The 19,652-nt window shown below is 38.8% G+C and overlaps 1 protein-coding gene across 8 annotated transcripts in view; it reads left to right on the top strand.

The window, feature by feature from the left end:
• The window catches only part of FKBP15 (FKBP prolyl isomerase family member 15), a 56,150-nt gene that overhangs the window by 25,541 nt on the left and 10,957 nt on the right, over positions 1 to 19,652 (top strand). For 5 of the 8 annotated variants that reach the window (XM_059657704.1, XM_059657706.1, XM_059657699.1 and 2 more), the window contains 15 exons: positions 106 to 204; positions 1,446 to 1,595; positions 2,481 to 2,549; positions 3,133 to 3,279; positions 5,719 to 5,861; positions 6,337 to 6,394; positions 9,744 to 9,851; positions 11,768 to 11,870; positions 12,561 to 12,670; positions 14,424 to 14,538; positions 15,879 to 15,988; positions 16,278 to 16,385; positions 16,797 to 16,891; positions 17,711 to 17,813; positions 19,096 to 19,267. In XM_059657704.1, the coding sequence (XP_059513687.1) occupies positions 106 to 204; positions 1,446 to 1,595; positions 2,481 to 2,549; positions 3,133 to 3,279; positions 5,719 to 5,861; positions 6,337 to 6,394; positions 9,744 to 9,851; positions 11,768 to 11,870; positions 12,561 to 12,670; positions 14,424 to 14,538; positions 15,879 to 15,988; positions 16,278 to 16,385; positions 16,797 to 16,891; positions 17,711 to 17,813; positions 19,096 to 19,267 (1,690 nt within the window). The remainder of the gene's footprint in view (positions 1 to 105; positions 205 to 1,445; positions 1,596 to 2,480; positions 2,550 to 3,132; positions 3,280 to 5,718; positions 5,862 to 6,336; positions 6,395 to 9,743; positions 9,852 to 11,767; positions 11,871 to 12,560; positions 12,671 to 14,423; positions 14,539 to 15,878; positions 15,989 to 16,277; positions 16,386 to 16,796; positions 16,892 to 17,710; positions 17,814 to 19,095; positions 19,268 to 19,652) is intronic. The other 3 variants (XM_059657701.1, XM_059657702.1, XM_059657703.1) reach the window with 3 other exon arrangements.

The raw sequence follows: 19,652 nt of genomic DNA, 5'->3' as shown, positions 1-19,652 counted from the left end.
TCTTTGGGTCCACTTTAGTCACAGCCCTTCTATCTGAGTTTAGGCAGTCAGATTTATCTTCTGTGCTGTCTGGTTGAGTTATGCCAACATTTCTCCTTTCCCCAGGTTCGGCCCAATAACTATAGCACCTTTTATGATGATCAGAGACAAAACTGGTCCATCATGTTTGAGTCGGAAAAGGCTGCTGTAGAGTTTAATAAACAGGTAATACCATCTTATTCTTTCTGTGAAAAGCCAAACACTAATATGAATTTCATTTGATTTGAGGAATATAAATGGAAAACCCATAACCTGCTAATACTTTGTTAATGGACCAGCATTAAAAAACCACTAAATTTGTCACTTGAGCTTATTGTATTTCAGGGAAATAATAGGAATACTTAATTCAAATTGCTTAAAAATGAGACTTTAAGAGAAAAAAGATTAAATGTTGTAAACTTAGTTCTTTATAAAACATTTCTATACCCTAGCCAGTTTGGCTCAGTGGGTAGAGTGTTGGCCTGTGGACTAAAAGGTCTCAGGTTTGGTTCTGATCGAGGGCATGTACCTCGGTTATAAGGGGACTAAGGGAGTTAGGGTTGTGGTCAGGGTTGTGGTCTCTACTGATTGGTGTTAGGGTAGGGAGTAGTTGATCAAGGCATCTGGTCTTGATGTCAGCCATGGCATTACTTCACCTGGCTTTGCTGCTTTTCTGGAGCTGAAACACAACTGAGCTTAGATGTTATCTTTAGTTTCATTAAAACTCTGGTCAATAGACCCGAGGCTTTGTTCCTAAGATTGTTTGCTGCTGACCAGAGCCTCATTGTGTAGAAGGCTTAATGATTAAGGAAGTGGATGTGTATGGGAAAATGAGGTGATTCAAGGTGCTGGATGAGGCCAGTGTGAATCAAAAGGAAAGAAAGGAGATGGGTCATATTAAAGAAATGACATTTCTGCATGGTTACTGTGTCTTTAAAAATGCTTTCAGTATATTTTTTTAGAAGCTCCCTTTCTTGCCTACATTCCCAAACACTGAAGCAATAAATCAGTATGGTAACGATAGCTAACATTTATGTGTACTCACTGTTACTTTCCAGGCCCTGTGCCTAGTCCTCTGCTTGTGTTAGTTCAGTCTTCATAACTACTCTAGGAGATATGCAAAGTTTTTGTCTCCATTTTACAAAAAACCCTATGAAATAAGGTTCACAGAGGTTAAGTTATTCGGCCAAGATCACAAGTTAATAAGTGGTTTATTAACTCAGATCTGTACTCAGACTGTCTGACTGCAAATCCATACTCTTAGACACTTGAATTCCTGGCAACATTATTGACTGTGGAATGGTTTACTTTTAAACATGTAATCTGATTTGTTAGTGGACACCACGATGTGGAAAAGAGCATTAGCAAAAATGGAGTACTTAACTGAGCTTAAACTAAGTTTATGCTGTTTCAACTTTGTCTCACAGGTGTGCATTGCCAAGTGCAACAGCACCTCTTCCTTGGATGCGGTGCTCTCACAGGACCTCATTGTGACAGAGGGCACTGCTGTGGAAGTTGGAGATTCTTTGGAAGTGGCCTATACCAGCTGGCTCTTTCAGAATCATGCTCTGGGCCAGGTGAGAAAATGTCCCCTGGAAGTCTTTTTGTAATTTAAACAACAGGAGGGCTGTTCAGATGTAAGGTAGTATTACTGTGAATGGCTGCTGTTGGCAAATAGAAATGGTTTAGGAGTCCTGCTTTAATTCCTACTGTTGCTTTTGGGGCATAGGCATGAAATGTTAATCTATAAAATCTGCTCAGTGCCACTCATTACATCTACTTAGAGAAAATGGAAACCAGTTTCCCAAGTATTATTTTTGGTAGTTATTCACATGTATGTCTTATCCTCCTATATCAGTGTTAAACTTTATATTCTTAGGGGATTAGGTCTTAAAACTTATTTTTAGACCTTCCAGTTGTTTCTGTCTTTCTTATAGTACATACTATAAATAGGTTGGACTTGTTGCCTTTTACTATTTTTAAGTCATCAAAAGCTTATGGTATGGTATGATAGAAAGAACTTTAGGCTGTGAGGAAAAAAGTAGATTCAAGTCTCAATTTTATCATAATGTAACCTTGTTAAGTCATTTAAACTCAAACTGTTTTTTCCCCCCATTGGTGGATGGAAGTTGGAGGTTAGTGACAGGATAGGTATCAGCATCAGATGAGATAATTTATTTTAAAATTCTTTATAGATGAAAAATGCTTTTAATAGATGAAGTTACCTTTTTTTCTAAACCTGGAAAATCAGTGCCCAGAGATATTCTGTGTGATAATATCCTTTAGCCATGATGTGGTCCCATCTTTTCAGCTCTCTTAGGAATTAATTTCCAGTATATTTGACATTCCCTATTCTAGAAATACTGTGCCTGGGTATGTTTAGTCAGTTGCATATCATAATGATTATTATTATTTTTTAAATTGTCTGACCTCGTTTATCATTTACTTTGATCAAATTGCAGGTTTTTGACTCCACTGCTAACAAAGATAAGCTGCTTCGCCTGAAATTAGGATCAGGGAAAGTCATCAAGGTAAAGGCTTATCTGTGTTCTTACATGGTTTTATCAGTTGCAGTAGGTTTAATTTAGGTTAAGTTATGGAAATTTATAACCTAGATATCTTCTGAGAGTTTGGAAAAGCTTGGGTAAAAAGAGGGGGACCCCGACTGGTGTGGCTCAGTGGTTGACCGTCGACCTATGAACCACAGGAGGTCATGGTTTGATTCTTGGCCAGGGCACAAGGTTATTTTGGAGGTTATGAGGTTATTTTGGAGATTAAACAACATAATGCAAGTGAGTCACTTGCCAGAGTGTATGGAAAAATATGTTTAATAAATAATTACTTTTATTTATCTTTTAATGCCATCCTATTCCAATTTCTCTCATCATTTGAGATAAGTATATTTCATCCATGTCTGGATATGCCAGCTTTTTAGAAGCAGTGTTCTAGATATTCTTATAACCAATGGGGAGGTGGGACATTAGTTGAACTTGAGCTCTCCCGAGGTCCAGACCTAAAAGTGTGGATGAGTGAAAATGGATGATCCTATACGTAATTTTTTCTTTCGAGGAGATTTGTGTCTGATGAGCTTTCCCCCTCTTCTGTTTCTTAAAGGGCTGGGAGGATGGAATGCTGGGCATGAAAAAAGGAGGGAGACGGTTGCTTATTATCCCTCCAACCTGTGCTGTTGGCTCTGAAGGGGTAATAGGATGGACTCCATCAACGGATTCAGTCCTGGTATTTGAGGTGGAGATCAGGCGGGTGAGTGAATTTGTGCTATGCTGTGCTGATGAGTCACCTTTGCTGGTTAAGAAAAATGAGTAAATATGTTTGGGAAAACCAGATTCTGAAGATTTGTATCCTTCCTGGCTTTCTATTCAGAGTCTAGGAGAGGTCGTGACTGAGCAAATTACTTCTCTATACTAACCTTTTTATTTTGTCCTTAAAATAGTGATTTCTACCTAAAGTGCATACTTTTTGACTTAGTAATTCCAAGGCTACAAATTTATCTTATCAATTTATTCTCATAAGTATGTAAAGATCTCTATAGTTGAGAGGTATATAAAAATAGATATATAGTTTCCTCCTTCTGCCATATTGTTTGTAATAGTGAAAAACTGGAAACAACAAAGTGTCCATTATTAAGAGACTGGTTATGTTTTTCTTTCATAGAGTGGACTTTTATGTAGCTCTTAAAGAATATCCAAAATCTATCGTTAAAGAAAGAAGTTACAAAACAGTATGGATAGTATGGTCGTGTGTGTGTGTGTGTGTGTGTGTGTGTGTGTGTGTGTGTGTGTGTGTATCCATCTACTTTATTAACAACTTAACTCTTAATGATTTTTCTCTCTGGAAAACAATTTTCTAGAACTACTAATAAACAGTAAGATAATTTTTTTAAAAAAGGAATGATCCTATGTAATTTTCTCTGGAGAATGGAAATGGAGTTCAGAAAGTTTTACTTTTTTACATTCTACCCTTTTGTACCATTTAACATTTTTGTCATGAATTTATAATTTTTGTTAGGGAATTTGTAACAAATTCTGGTTAATTAAATTAGCGCCACTCTCTTCCTCCCAAGGGGGAACGACCTTTGTTTGCTTTACACTGTGATTGTTAGGTCCAAATGTGATTATGTTTGTGACCATAAACTGTGAAATACAACAAATAAATATCATGATCATCTTTATTGTAGCCATGTTCCTGCTACCACTGAGAAAGAATGCTTTTCTTCTCAAGGACTCTTCCCCAACGGGACACTGTTTTCTCTGGGGGCCATTTCTGCCCTCTTCCACTGACAGGCTTCCAGCTGCCTTTTCCTCAGCTGCTAATAGTCTCTCAGTTTTCCTTTGAGTTTGAGGAAATCATGGCTGGTAATCGATAACAAGCCAATTTGTATCCATCAAGACTGGCATTTTGTAAACATAAAAATAATTATTTTTTTACCAGTAATCTAATAATTTCAAATTGACATGCTTATTAAATTGTCAAGACTGAATCAGAATGATTATGCCCTGTGTGACAAAAGTGTTGAAAAGGATTTATACACTCTGTGTAGAGTATAAAGTAGTTGTTCACCCTTGCTGGTGTGAAATTTAATGGTATATATCAGAAATCTTAAAAATTAGCACACTTGCCCTGGCCAGTGTGGTTCAATGGTGGGGCATCTACCCACTCACCGAAAGATGAGGGGTTCAATTTCTGGTCAAGGGCAAGTACCTGGGTTGTAGGTTTGATCCCGGCCCCAGTCATGGTGCATGGGGGAGGCAACCAATCGATGTCTCTCACATCGATGTTTCTCTCCCTCCTCTCCTCTTCTCTTCCCGTCCTCCTGCTCCTCTTCCCTCCCTCCCTTACACTCTCTAAAAATTAATGGAAAAAATATCTTCAGGTGAGGATTAACAATACAAACAAAAAAATTAGCATACCTTTTAACCAACAGTTTAACTTCTGGAAATTTATGCTTTGGAAGTACAGGTTGTCCCCAAAACATGTATACACACTTTAACAACAGACAGCTCACTTTTGAAAGTAAAATGTATTTTAATAAACTCAGCCTTTATAATTATTCAAAGTGTATGTATATTTTTTGAGGGTACACCCTATATTTAAGTTATATGCAAATATATAGATATAAAGCTATTCATAGAAGTATTGTTTGTGATAGAAAAATTGGAAATAACTTGAGTGTCCAATAGCTAGGAATTGGTGAAATATATTTTGTAATACCATAGATACTTATGATTTCCCAACATTCTTTGGAGATTTTTTTTTTTTGTACATAATAGTAGTTAAGGGCATGACCCTTGAAGTTAGACATACTCTTCAGTAGTTAAAACTAATGTTGTAGATCATTAGTTTAGTAACATGGAAATAGGTTAATATATCAGTAAGTGAGCAAAGCAGATTGCAAAACAGTATGGCCCCATTTTTGTAAAAACACACATACGCCCCCACACACACGCCCATAGATAAATGTGAAATACTACATCTAAAATTCTAACAATGTTATTGCTTAGTGGTTGGATTATAGATGATTCTTGTCCCCTCTCCCCCCTTTTTGGCTTATCTACATTTTCTGGTTTGTCTGCAATGAATAGATTATGACTTGTGTAATGAAGAATAAGTAAAGTGCAAGGAGGATGGAGGGGAAGGGGTGCCTTTTTGGTGACCTGTTTCACCTGTGGGTTCTTTCCTTAGGTGAAGTTTGCCAGAGATTCCGGCTCTGACGGGCAGAGTGTTAGTTCCCGGGATTCTGCCGCCCCTTCTCCCATACCTGGTGCTGACAGCCTACCTGCTGATCCTGTTGTGTCACCACCCACATCGGTGCCTTTCAAGTCAGGGTCACATACTGGATTTGTATCAAGCTCTATTTGTGCATAAAAATTATTCTTAGAGAGGTTTAGAGATAGGGGTATAGTTGAAAACTAAAAAAAAAAAATTTAAATAACTTAAAAATGTGATGAGGAAAATGGGAAGATACTTGCATCATGTTTTTCTGACAAAGGATTAATATTCATAGTCTGTAAAAGCACTAACTCAGATATTTAAGAATGCCTGCTAAACCCTGGAATAAAATTGGTTAAAAGGCATAATCACAAAGTACATTTTGAAGGGAAAAAAATGTAAATAAGCATTTGGATAGAAAATTATTCATCTTGACTAGCTTTCAGAGCTTAAGCAAACTAAAGAGTTAAATTTTTGTTTTACAGCTATAAATTGGTAAACATTTTCAAAACCAATTTGTTTATCAGTATAATTTGGACTTGTGATTATGGATTTTGTTTTCGTCTCAGGATATGTTCTGCTTGCTTTCAGGGAGCCGACTCTTCGTATCAAATCTAATTCCCTCAGTGAACAGCTTACAGTAAATACAGTGAGTATATGAATCTGTCTTCCCTCACCCCCAATTTGCTGAAAAGTTTTCATGTATGGGTAAGGATAAAAAAATGTTGAGAACTGTAGATGTAGCTGGAAATTAATGGTTAATTTATTCATTTCCCCTTACTTCTGCATAGACAGACTTGGGTTCAAATCTTTATTCTTATAATCATGTGGCCTCCAGAAAGTTATCTAGCTTCTCTGATCCTCAGCTTTTTTATTATTAAAATGCAAATAATTCTCACAGCCTCCTTATAGAGTTTTTGTAATGATTAGAGACATGTTTGTAAAACACTAAGCTCAGAGCCTATTTATTTATTTATTTTAAAAAATATATTTTATTGATTTTTTACAGAGAGGAAGGGAGAGGGATAGAGAGTCAGAAACATTGATGAGAGAAGCATCGATCAGCTGCCTCCTGCACACCCCCCACTGGGGATGTGCCTGCAACGAAGGTACATGCCCTTGACCGGAATCGAACCTGGGACCCGTCAGTCCCCAGGTGGACGCTCTATCCAGTGAGCCAAACCGGTCAGGGCATCAGAGCCTATTTATAGTATGTCTTCAATAATCTCCCAAGAGATTTTTCTGAGGTTTACATGAAATAATGCCTATGGAGTTTTAGTATTATATCTGGCATATTGTAAAAGTGCATAACATTAGCTTACTATTATTGTAATTACTACATATTGTAATTACACTACATGTCTACGTATTTTCATTCTCAGAGGAATTCTGTCCTAATTCACCAGCTAGTTGACTTTGAACAGGACATTGGCCTCTGTTTCCCCAAATGTAAGATAAGATCAATACACTGTTATAGTAAAATTTGGATTTGAATATCTTGAAGGAGGATGTACACTAGTTTGCTGCTACCCTGCCTGGTTTGTGATGGCATCTGAGTTTGCTACATGTGGATGAGATGATAACTAAAGTACTTCAAGTTCTAAAGTTCTGTGACCTTCACCTACCATATTTGGAAACAATGATTATGTGGAGTGAAATTGATAAGTGATTTCTCTCTAACCCTAGTTTACTTATTTATGTTCAGCCCAAAGCAGGAATTATTAAGCAAATAATTGATCTGATATGTGTAAAAAGTGATCTCCTAAACCCAGAAGGTAAAGCCAAAGAATCAGAAGAAAACTGAACAACAATTATAATTTTAGATTTTTAAACAATCACAAAAAATTGTCCAGTATTGGTTTTATTGTGCTTTCTAAACATGGCTACTTTTGTTAACTATTTCTAAGTTTCAGTAACCTTTAGTATACTAGTGATCTGCCTTTCTTTTTTTAATATTTTTTTAAATTGAGGCAAAATTCACGTAACATAAAATTAACCATCTTTCTCTATTTTACATTTAAATTTTTTTTAAATATGTATTTTATTGATTTTTTTACAGAGAGGAAGGGAGAGGGACAGAGAGTTAGAAACATCGATCAGCTGCCTCCTGCACATCCCCCACTGGGGATGTGCCCGCAACCAAGGTACATGCCCTTGACCGGAATTGAACCTGGTACCCTTCAGTCTGCAGGCCGATGCTCTATCCACTGAGCCAAACCGGCCAGGGCTACATTTAAATTCTTATGTTTTGTTTTGAATAGGTAATTACATTCAAATAGTATAGTTAGCAAAACAATGTAACAAGATATACATTGAGAAGACTCATTCCCACCCCTACCCCCATCTCACTACTCATTCCGTCTCACCCCTCTTAGGTAACTGCTTTTATTAGTTTCTTATATATTCTTTCACTTTTTCTTTATGCAGATGCAAACAAATTTGAATATGTGTTTATTTCTCTCCCTTTCTTTCACAAAAAATAGCATACTATATATTGTCTACCTTGCTTTTTACATATTATAATATAGGTAATGATATCTTCCTATATTAGGGTATACAAAGTTTTCTCATTCTTATTTTGTCCCTAGATCATAGTGTTCTATTGTATGGAGTCTTCTCTTTACAGATCCAACATTTTTTTATTATGCATATCCATCAGTTAAGGAAAAAATGAGCACATACTCTCAGTCCATGTCTATTTACAGATCTACACTAATAAAAGAGAAAAATGGTAATTGGCATACGACGATACCCTTTTCATTGGCTAATCAGGGCTATATGCAAATTAACTACCAACTAAGATTGGCAGTTAACTGCCAACAAGATGGCGGTTAATTTGCATATGTAGGCACAATGCAGGGAGGCGAAAGGGAAAGCAGGAAGAAGCCCCCTGCCACTGACAGTGACCGGAAACCCAGGGGGGAGCTAAGAGCTGGGGGGCAGGGCAAAGGCCATGATCAGAGAATCAGGCGCCTTTGCCGCCCTGGCCAGTGATAGCAGGAAGTAGGGGTGGAGCCAGCGATGGGAGCTGGGCACGGTCGAAGCTGGCAGTCCCAGGAGCTAGGGGGCCCTTGCCTGGGCCTAAAGCGAAGCCCACGATCGCGGGGCTGCTGCAGCTGTGGGTCCCCGCTGCCCGGGCCGGACACCTCAGCCAGAGGCGTCAGGCCTGGGCAAGGGGCCGATCCTGCGATTGGAGGGTGATGGGGGTCAACGCCTGAGGGCTCCCAGTATGTGAGAGGGGGCAGGCTGGGCTGAGGGACACTCCCCCACCACACACACACCCAGTGCACGAATTTTGTGCACCGGGCCCCTAGTTATATAATAAAGTTCTGTCAATCCTTGTAAACAGGTTTATTGTCTTGTTACTGTAGCTTTAAAATAATTTAAAAATAGAGGTTATGATAATTTTTCTGTGCTCAATAGATCACCTTATGTACTCTCCACTGAAGGCTGTACTTTGGACCAGTTAATCGATGCATATGCTTCTAGCACAGGGGCTAGTGTGTAGTCAGGGTTACTACGCTAGTATGTAATATGTAGTTAGTGCCAAGTCATAGTTAAATGAACCCAAATTTAGAACAGAGAGCTCCTGTTTCCTTCTCTCCCCACATCTCTTCTGAATATCTATCTACTGAATTTTCCCCAGACTTTTGAGAGGGTGCAATAATCTAATGTGCCTCCTTCCTTTTAATCTGTACTTTATTTTTCATCTGTAAAATGAGAATAATTATGCCTGGTGGGGAGACTTAATTGAAATGAAGTAATACATATGAAACCACTTTGTCTAATCCAAAACATATAGGGAATTATTTTTACTGTTATTATTATGTATGACCCTTGTATGTTTCTAGGCCAGAAAATGTTCTCATTTTCTAGAAGAGATGGTTTCAAATAGATATGTCAGGGGGACTTGTTGAGTATGATACAAGAGCCAAAGAGTTAACTGAAGGTAATGAACCTTGATAACAGTGATTTTTATGACTTTCCTGTCTTTATAGAATCCTGATACAGTCAAGGCCAAGTTGATCTCTCGGATGGCTAAAATGGGCCAGCCCATGCTGCCCATCTTTCCACCACAGCTGGATTCCAATGATTCAGAAATTGAAGTATGTTCCCCTGACTGTATTAGAATGACTAGTGCAGAAGTTGCTATCATCTGTTCCTTTGGTTGAAAGTAGCTGCTTTTTCTGCCTCTAGCCCAGAATCATTATTTAGAGAGTTTGTATTCAAAATGAAACAGGTTGTTATCGGTACATGTGTTTATATTATGATAGCAGTTCCTCTGAGAAATGGAAGCAATTTCATACATCTGCCACAAGAACTGAGCTTTTTAAGTAGGTAATTTAGCCTTCCATTGGAAACTCTATTGCCAGTAAAAATCACTCTGTAGGCGTCATGATGCCCAACTCATGAAAGATGCTCAACTTGTATTTGTTGATTGAATGTTCGGGCCCTCTTGGGAAATGGTGGTCTTCCCACTGATGTTATCTATACTAAAGATAACACTGTTGTGTCTTTTGGCATTGTATGTGGTGTGATTTTTTTGAAGTTCAAGAATTTTGTTGCAATCAAATCAGTTTGTTTCCTTTATGATCAGAAAGCTTTCCCAATCATATGTGTTTTTAAGAAATATTTATTATTTTACATTAGATCTAAAATTTTAATCCATCTTAAAATTGTATGATATGAAATAACTTAATTTTAATTTAATTCTTTTCTCATTGGTTGGTTCTTTATTGAGGGGACCATCCTTTTTTAATTGAAATGCTTAATAGAGATTGACTTTTTTATTTTTTGATGTAAAACATAGAAAAGATCATATTCCTAAGAAAAATTTTCCAAAATAGCTTTATTTTTTATAACTTTGTTTTATCTTTTCGGAAAAGTGATAAGTAGATTTAACACTTAAAGGAGAGATTTCTGTTGTTGTAGGATTGATTTTTATCTGGTCTCTGGAAATGAAATTTAGACTGGATCATATTCTTATTAAAAATTTCAAGTGTTACTTATTCATTATAGAATAATTTGAATTATAAAGAAAAAAGAAACATTTGATAAAAAGGGCATTCTTCTATATATATTGCTGTGTAACCTGATTTTTTAACTTAGTGTCATGTCATAAACACTTATGTTAATATCAATAATATAAATAAGGTAAATAAATAAAGCAAAGCATTATTATCTTTAAAGGCAACCCAGTGCTCTATTATATTCATTTATCATAATTCCGTTCGTTCTGTTGTTAGACATTTAGGTTAATTTAGAGCTATAGTGATGTAAAAGTGAGATGCTTTTCCAGAAATGCTTGATATATTTCTGAGTATGTCAGGAACAAGAGGAAGTATCAAAGTAAAAGAGTGAGGTTTCAGCCCTTGTGTAGCAAAGCAGATCACAGTCACTACACATTGTGCCTCAGGTTTTTCTTTTCCTTCTCTAAATAAGGAAGATGTTTGTAAGATACCTTTGTTTAGAGTTACAGTAGAGAACAACAGTGCTTTGACTTTTATGAAAAGAAAGAATGGGGGAAAACACTCTAAAAGTATATTCTCCCCAAAACATTATGGTAATGAGATGCAATGAACCCTGGTCTGTTTTCATTGGGTACCTGCAGGTCTAGGGAGAACATGTAGCAGGAAAGAAGAGGCTGGCTTATTCCCTGGGTTTCCTTGCAAGAGACCCCTCTTCTGTGGGAACAGATAGGTCAGGCTTAAGGTCACTGCTGTTTTGGTAAATGAAATGTTCTGGAGAGCAGTCAGTTTAGTTGCTTCAAATAATAAAACTTAAGCAACTTAGAATGTGTGAAGAACTTATATTCAATTATTTGATAAGATTTACAGGGAGAGGGATTTTACTCTATTACATAATACATCGCTTTCTCCCCACAACCCACACCCCGAACTCTTGCCTTCCTGCTTGCTTTTCCTTCCTCTTCTGTGTTGTAAGCAGGGTTAGGGTGGATAGCCAACCTTAGTCTTAGCTAAGGACTCATACATAATAACGAAAACGCTGGTGCCTGTTTCAGGAAGTGAATGCTCTGCGAGGAGCTGGGCAACCCGTGCCGCCTCCATCCATTCAGCCCTCTCTTCAGCCTGCGCAGCCAGTGCTACCACAGGTTACCACTCACGGTAAGGAAGCCCTCTGTGACTCTGGCCTTGAGTTGGGTCGGCACCAAAGTTATCATCACTGTTCTTTATATTGTTAGGCTGCATTGTTTCAGTACCGAGAACTGGACTAGAATGTCAAACTTGTCAGTTCATCCCCGAGTAGGGCATTTTCAGACCTGGTGGTGTATTGAGTCTGCTTCCTGTGTTGCATTGAGAGTTTTGGAATTATGCACTCAGCTACTGAGTTATCTCCCTCTGTGTAATTCTGCGCTTCCTGTCAGCTGACGGGATTGTCCGTTTGAGTCAAATGCCCCTGAGAACACCCACTTTCATTCCATAGCCCCGTGGTCGGCAAACTGCGGCTCGCGAGCCACATGCGGCTCTTTGGCCCCTTGAGTGTGGCTCTTCCACAAAATACCATGTGCGGGCGCACATACAGTGCGATTGAAACTTCATGGTCCATGCGCAGAAGTCGGTTTTTGGCCTGGGCAAGCCTATTTTGAAGAAGTACTGTTGATAATTTGGCTCTGTTGACTAATTAATGAGTTTGCCAACCACTGCACTAGCCCATAGCTGAGACTCCAGTAGAATTGGTTTTAAAGATTAGGTGAGGAAAGTGGTCAAGGCTGAAGCCCGAAGGTTTGTAAGGTGCTACTTTGGACTCACACAAGCAAGGGTGGGTAATGGTGAAAACTTCTTGCTTTATCTTAGCACCTCAGCCGTCTGTTTCTGGACTCCAAGCACCCTCTGCTGCCTTAATGCAGGTTGCACCTCTCGATTCCCACTCCTCAGCTGTATCTGGAAATTCCCAGTCCTTTCAGGTAATAACATTTAAAAACCATGCCATTTATAATCTGTAATTTATAATGGTCCAGTCAGTCTTTTTTCTTCTTCCTGCACAGTTCATACAATAGCAGCTCTCTATAATCAGATTATAGTTTTTCCCCTTCCTGAACCACCACTTTTTCATCCCTAAACCAGTCAAAGGATTACGTGCCTTTTGGGTTGTTTTAAAGATTAAGTGCAAGAACAGACAAAGCATCTGGTTCAAAGCCTGGCACACAGTCAAGGCCCAATCCATGATTGTTTCCTTTTCACACATGCTTAGCAGAGAGATACACGTCTCCTGTATTCTTTTCTTTCAGACAGCGGATAGGCTGAGATTCTGTACTGTACTCAGCACACCCACTTTTGTTCCACTAGCCCATAGCTGAGACTCTAGTAGAATTGGTTTTAAAAGATTAAGTGAGGAAAGTGAGGATATAGTGTTTATCCCTACTGGCCAAAGTCAGCACAGTAATTGTAGGTTGAGGGTGGAGGCTGCAGAGAAAGTTCAGCTGTACTCTGGTGTCCAGCTAAAAGTGACTCCTTAACGTAGGTTTTTTTCTGTTTTTACAAAAGGCAGTGGCAGCAGCCTGTCTGCCTCTGCTGACTGTTTGCCAGGATAGTGGACGCTTTCTTCTAGTCCTGAACCTTTGATGGATGAGACATACTCCCAATGATAACAGGGGCTCACTTCCTTGGTGATTCTTTTTTTTAAATATATTTTATTGATTTTTCACAGAGCGGAAGGGAGAGGGATAGAGAGTTAGAAACATCGATGAGAGAGAAACATCGATCAGCTGCCTCCTGCACACTCCCCACTGGGGATGTGCCTGCAACCAAGGTACATGCCCTTGACCAGAATCGAACCTGGGACCTTTCAGTCCAAAGGCCGATGCTCTACCCACCAAGCCAAAGCGGTCAGGGCTCCTTGGTGATTCTTAATGGAGGGGTGGAGTGATGGTGGACAAGGTGTATCAGAATTGAAAAAGTCCCACTTGCTTTCTCTCCACTCCCTGATGGAGAATTATCATCCCATAGACTAATATTTTTTAATATATAATTGATGGGTAGTTATATATCTGAAGTTATATAAGCTTAATTTCTTTAATTCAAAGAACAGTAACTATCATCATCAAAATGACAGCTGCTGTTTGTTGAGCATTTCCTATCTGCCGGGCACTTAACTTATTAGCTGTTAGGAACATTACCTATGCATCACTACATTTCGTCCACACAACGACCCTAAGAAGTGGTGTTACTATTTTAATTTTATATTTGAGGTGACTGAGGCTCAGAGGAAAATAGAGCTCTTGGTTACACAGATAAGCAGAAGGTAGCAGGAGAGAGGCATCATTTGGAACCTGGTGCGTTTAGTTTGGCATCTCAGTGAACAACTCTCCTTTTACCTCAATGGAAACTAAGCAGAGTTGTCGTCTTAGTTTTAACATTTCTTAAACCCAGGCCTGATGGCTGAGATATGAATTCCTACTTAATCAGATCGTACCACCAGAGGACTCAGGAGTGACCTGACACCTTTCCCTCCCTTTCTAGGTAGGACTTCAGTGACCGGGTTACAAAGCCAGTGCTCCTGCTGCAGTTCTTAATACCAGACCCCCATCTCATCCATCTCCAGCTTCAATAAGTTGGAATCTCCTTCTAGCTTGTCCACTTGATTCTATCAAAGATAAATTAAGCAAAAAAGAAAGGCACAAATGTTTGTAAACCAGCTGTAACTTGGCATTTTCTCAGCCCTATGCAGGTATGCCAGCCTATGGTTATCCCCAGGCACCAACTGTCAGCTCCCAGCTGCAGCCCGTTCGACCCTTGTACCCAGCACCGCTCTCTCAGCCTCCCCATTTTCAAGGTAGGTAGTTTCCCATCATATTTTGCTGTGCTCTTCTTCCTCCCATCTGGTTTTCATGTTTACTCCAATAGATCTCTGCCCTATTTTTCTTATCTTTTTAAAAATAGCTTTCTCGAGGTATCATTTAGAGACCATGCAATTCACTCATTTAAAGTGTATAATTCAATGATTTTTTTAAGTAAATTTACAGAGTTGTGCAACTATCACCACAATCCAATTTTAGAACATTTCCATCATTCCCCCCCACACCCCCCACACCCCAAAAAAAACCCCTCATCTCACTTTCTGGGTTTTGTTTCTTGCATTTTTTCCCCAGCCCTTTTTAAATTCCTCTGTCAGTGTGGCTCTGTAGAATTTATTAAAAATAGCAAAACATTGGAGGAAATTGGGAGAGAGCACGATGGCTGTTTGTGGATGTTCAGTATCTCAGGTGAAAGCTGATCTGTTAAAATTTTTAAATTATGAAAATAATATACTTTTATTAAAAGTCCAAATAACACAAATGTGAAAAGTACTGTCCTCCATCATTAAAACCCCCTGATCGTAGGAAACTGTTTTTAACAGTTACTTAGGTAACTTTTCAGGTATCTTGTATGCATGTACAAGTGTGGTTGTCTAGTGTATAAAACAAAACAAAATAAAATGTAAACAGCTGGGATGGTGTTCTACCTTCTTGCTCTGAAGCTTGTCTTTTGTGTAATGATCATCTTTGCTATTAGGATAGTGGTTGGAAGAACAAGTATATCCTACAACATAATTTATGGGTTTCCTGGATGCAACCTTTGTCTAGAAGCCCTGTCCCTTCTCCATCCAAGAAACCATGAAATCTGTCATCTCCTCTTTATAGTTACCATCCCTCCCTCCTCTCCTTCAAGAGACATGATTGTGTCTGTGTGTCACCAAATAGTTAATCTTGATTTTCTCTGTGGTCCTTTTGTACATCCTGTTGTAATGATCTGTTTACATGAGAGTCTCTGCCCACCAGACTGTGAGCTTGCCTGGGGTAGGACCATGTTTTATTAATTGTTGTATCCCTGGTACCTGGCACGCAATTGGATGAATGGAGAAACAATCTGAGCTGCTAGTGCTATTGCAGACGGAAGTGAGCCTACTTGTGCCCTTGGACCAAGCTGTATCCCCTGGTGCATTTTGCAGGAGCATAACCTGGTTATTGTTAGCAGCCTTTTGGGTCTGTCTGCTCTACATCTTCTCCTGAAGTGTCAGTACAGGATTTTCTGGTGTTTAGAAATGTTTCTTTCTTTCCTCTGCTGATGGCTTTTCCTCATAAAATGTCCTCTATTCCAGTTTCATAAGTTTCTTTTTTACTTCTTTCTGTTTAGGATCTGGTGACATGGCTTCATTTCTCATGACTGAAGCCCGACAGCATAACACTGAAATTCGAATGGCAGTCAGCAAAGTGGCTGATAAAATGGATTACCTCATGACCAAGGTGCCTGTCAGGTCGGGGACTATGTTGGAAATGGATACAAGCAGGGGTACCCATAGGGAGCAACCCGGGCTGTAGGTAAACTCTTTCTTGGTTTCCTGTGTTCATAGTAGCTATTTCCCTAGAGGATATTTATTATTTTGGGATCCAGTTAGCAGAAGAAAGCTCTAGTTTATATTAGAGATTGTCTCAGAAACTCATTAGCCCCCTCAAAAAAGGGATTCTATCTTGGGTATGTTATATTTCTCCACTTAAAATTTTCTCACAAAGTCGTTCTGCACCCCTTTTGAAGGTTGAAGAGCTACAGAAGCATAGTGCTGGCAATTCCTTGCTCATTCCTAGCGTGTCGGTTACAATGGAAACAAGAATGATCATGAGCAACATCCAGCGAATTATTCAGGTAAGGTGATCAGGAACAGAGCATAGCCTGGAGTCTTGCCCTGTTCTCTCCCAAGACTTACTACCCTTTAAAACCTCCACTCCGGAAATGGAGAGCATGTGATAAATGCCACACTGAGGTGGGAAATTCTGGAAAATCCATTACGGCTTAATTAGGTCCAAGTGACATCACTATATAGTTAAGAGGAAACATTTCTCTTTGAGCATATTTCAGAATTTTGCTTTATTTTATAGCCATTTATATGTTTAATCTATTGGGCATAGTGATTTGTATTCCTCAGGTGTAAGTTGTTTTAAGTATTATGTAAGTTTTTTACCTCAAAATATGTAACATTGCTGTCCAAGTTGATTCCTTTTATCTGGCACTTTTCTCTTAAAAACTTAAGATATACATCATACATTTTGAATCCAGGAAAATGAAAGATTGAAGCAAGAGATCCTTGAAAAGAGCAGCCGCATAGAAGAACAGAATGACAAGATTAGTGAACTAATTGAACGAAATCAGAGGTAATGACAGGTACGGGGCACTAGCTAGGATGGACAGAAGGGTTTAATTTGTAAATGCCCAAGTTAAATAAACACATCTGTTTAGGGCAATTTATCTGTATTTCTCCTACTACTGTTTCCTGCCTGTCATGTGAATTATTGCTTGTTTTCTGAGAGGTGTTTCAGTAGAAAGAGCTCAGTAGGCTGTGATGTGAGGCAGACCTGTGCTTGAATCCCAGCTCTGCTCTTCGTTATCTGCTTTAGGTATTGTGTTTATTCCTACTGGCCCTAGTTTCCATAAAAGTGATGCTAATACTTAGAAAACTGATATCAACTCTTCCTCCTCTGTGTAGGTTGAATCTATTTAATCAACCAGAACCTCACTGATTTCCAAGCATTTTATAATTTTTCTAGATCCTTTTGAAGATTTGAAGGTGGGTCAGGAATACATGTCATGGCATATAATGTTTCACTTAAAAAAATCATTCTCCCATATTTTTCTTCTTCATGTCTCTTGTCTCTCACATGGAAGGGGGGCAGGGAGGGGCTTTCTTTTCTTCCCTCTTGCAGCCTTCTTACTCCAGTCTCTTTTGCCTTCTCATCCCCTTCACCACAACACACCCCCTTCCAATTTCTCTTCTCTTCATTATGCAAATTCAAAGCAGTTCACCTCCAGCCCAGGTTCCTGACTCCAAACTTGATTGCAGCTCTCAGGGAAAGAAAAAGCTTTTATATTGTTCATGAAGGTAGAGAGCAATGTTGTGAGGACTGAATGTGTGTTACACCTGGAATACATTCGATGCTTGCTAAATGTTTTCTTTTTCCCTACTTATTTCATAGGTATGTTGAGCAGAGTAACCTGATGATGGAGAAGAGGAACAACTCACTTCAAACAGCCACAGAAAACACACAGGCAAGGGTATTGCATGCTGAACAAGAGAAGGTAAAGTCACTGGGGAGAGAAAAGCCCAGATCAGGATGTGTAGAGCTCAGGAGTGGTACTGTGTACGTAATTACCTGTGTGCTTTTCAACAGAATTTTTGCTCTCATTGGGAAGAGAACTAGAAATCTTCCAGTAGATTTTAATATGTCCATCATCCAGATATCTGTTAGGTAATATATTTTGCAATAAGTTGACTCAGAAGCAATCACTGATCTTAGTAATTTATGAATTATACAGCTTATTACAAACTAAATTTATTCTGTTGATAAGAAAGTAGACAACTGTAAAAATGCATGTAAAGTATAAGAACAGTATGATAGTGCAGGGGAGATGGTTCAACCCCATGACTACATTGCTGTCCAGAAAGCAAGACTAGTCATGAGAAGAGCAACCATTTACTGCCCTTCCTGTTAGCTCATTTCTAATTTTTATAGGAGCACACCAGTTCAGGTGAGATTAAGGTGGTATTTGTCACTTGTTTTTACCATTCCTATTTATTGACATTCTTTTCATCATAATTTTCTTTATCACTCTTAATACACAGAATATCATTAGAGGGTTTTCCAGATTAGATTTTGCAACCAATATTTTACTTCCGTTTGTCTAGTGCAGAGCACCATTTAACATACATCAAACAGTCAAAAGTTGAAGCATTCCCTTCTTTTATTAGCTCTGTTTTTCTAAGAACCCCCAAAGCAGTAACTCTCATGGGGCTGATCTTTACATTATAGTACAACTGGTAGTCCAGTACCACAGGGGAGAAATTATAGTTGATTGCCATTGAAGACATTCAGTTTAAATTTCTAAATTTCCTTTTTTATTTAAAAAAATACATGTAGAAAAGTTAGGAAATGGTAGGAATACCTTTTTTTCATGTATCAGATTGGTGATGTTTACCAATAGGTTGTGACTGTATCCAGTGCTATTAATATTCTTTGACAACACCATTCAGGATAATTGTCATACTTTGCTTAATTAAGCTCATTTTTGAGCATTTTATCTTTTCATTCTTTTCCAACTACATACAATGCTACATCAAACATCCTTGTAGCAACATTTTTGTAATCTTCCAAAGTATTTCCTAAGGACACATTTCTTCAAGGGAATTCCTGAGTCAGACACTTTGTACATTTGAAGGTCTGATTTTAGTTCAATGCAGATTGAAGGTGGGATTAGCTCCCTTTCTACCAGTGCAGTCAGCATAGAGTATGTGAGGTTGGGTCATCACTTAGAGACAAAGAACACCCATTTTAAAGTTACGTCATACTTTGTTACTCTTTAGGCCAAGGTGACGGAAGAGTTAGCAGCAGCCACTGCACAGGTCTCTCACCTGCAGCTGAAAATGACTGCTCACCAAAAGAAAGAAACAGAGCTACAGATGCAGCTGACAGAAAGCTTGAAGGAGACAGACCTCTTCCGGGGCCAACTCACCAAACTGCAGGCCGAGCTCTCAGGTGTGTCCTGTGTAGAGAGGGCTGGGACTCTGACCATTTAAACTTAAGGAATTAAACTATTTCCTTCCTCTCAATACCTTTGGCATAATGCTCATGAAGTTTGTGAAGACTGAGCCAAAAATTAAGGTGGGCCAGTATAAACCTACATAAAGGACAACAAAAGAACTGACTATGCGTGTAGAATTGACCAGTGGCCACAGTTCCGCTTTATTTGAGCTAAGTGTTGGTCTTCAGTATCTTTGGACTTACAATTGGCCTTGTAGGCCTGGACGTTAGAGTTGCTCTAACTCTTGACAGTGGAAGTTTTTGAAAGAGATGCTTCCTGTACTGGTTGCCTGTTTCCTGGAGAATAGATTGCAGCTCTTTAGCCAGCACTCAGGGCCCC

This window comes from Myotis daubentonii, chromosome 11, assembly GCF_963259705.1.
Source record: "Myotis daubentonii chromosome 11, mMyoDau2.1, whole genome shotgun sequence".
Lineage (NCBI taxonomy): Eukaryota > Metazoa > Chordata > Mammalia > Chiroptera > Vespertilionidae > Myotis > Myotis daubentonii.
Note: the sequence above shows the minus strand (reverse complement) of the source record. Positions and strands in the feature narration are given on the sequence as shown.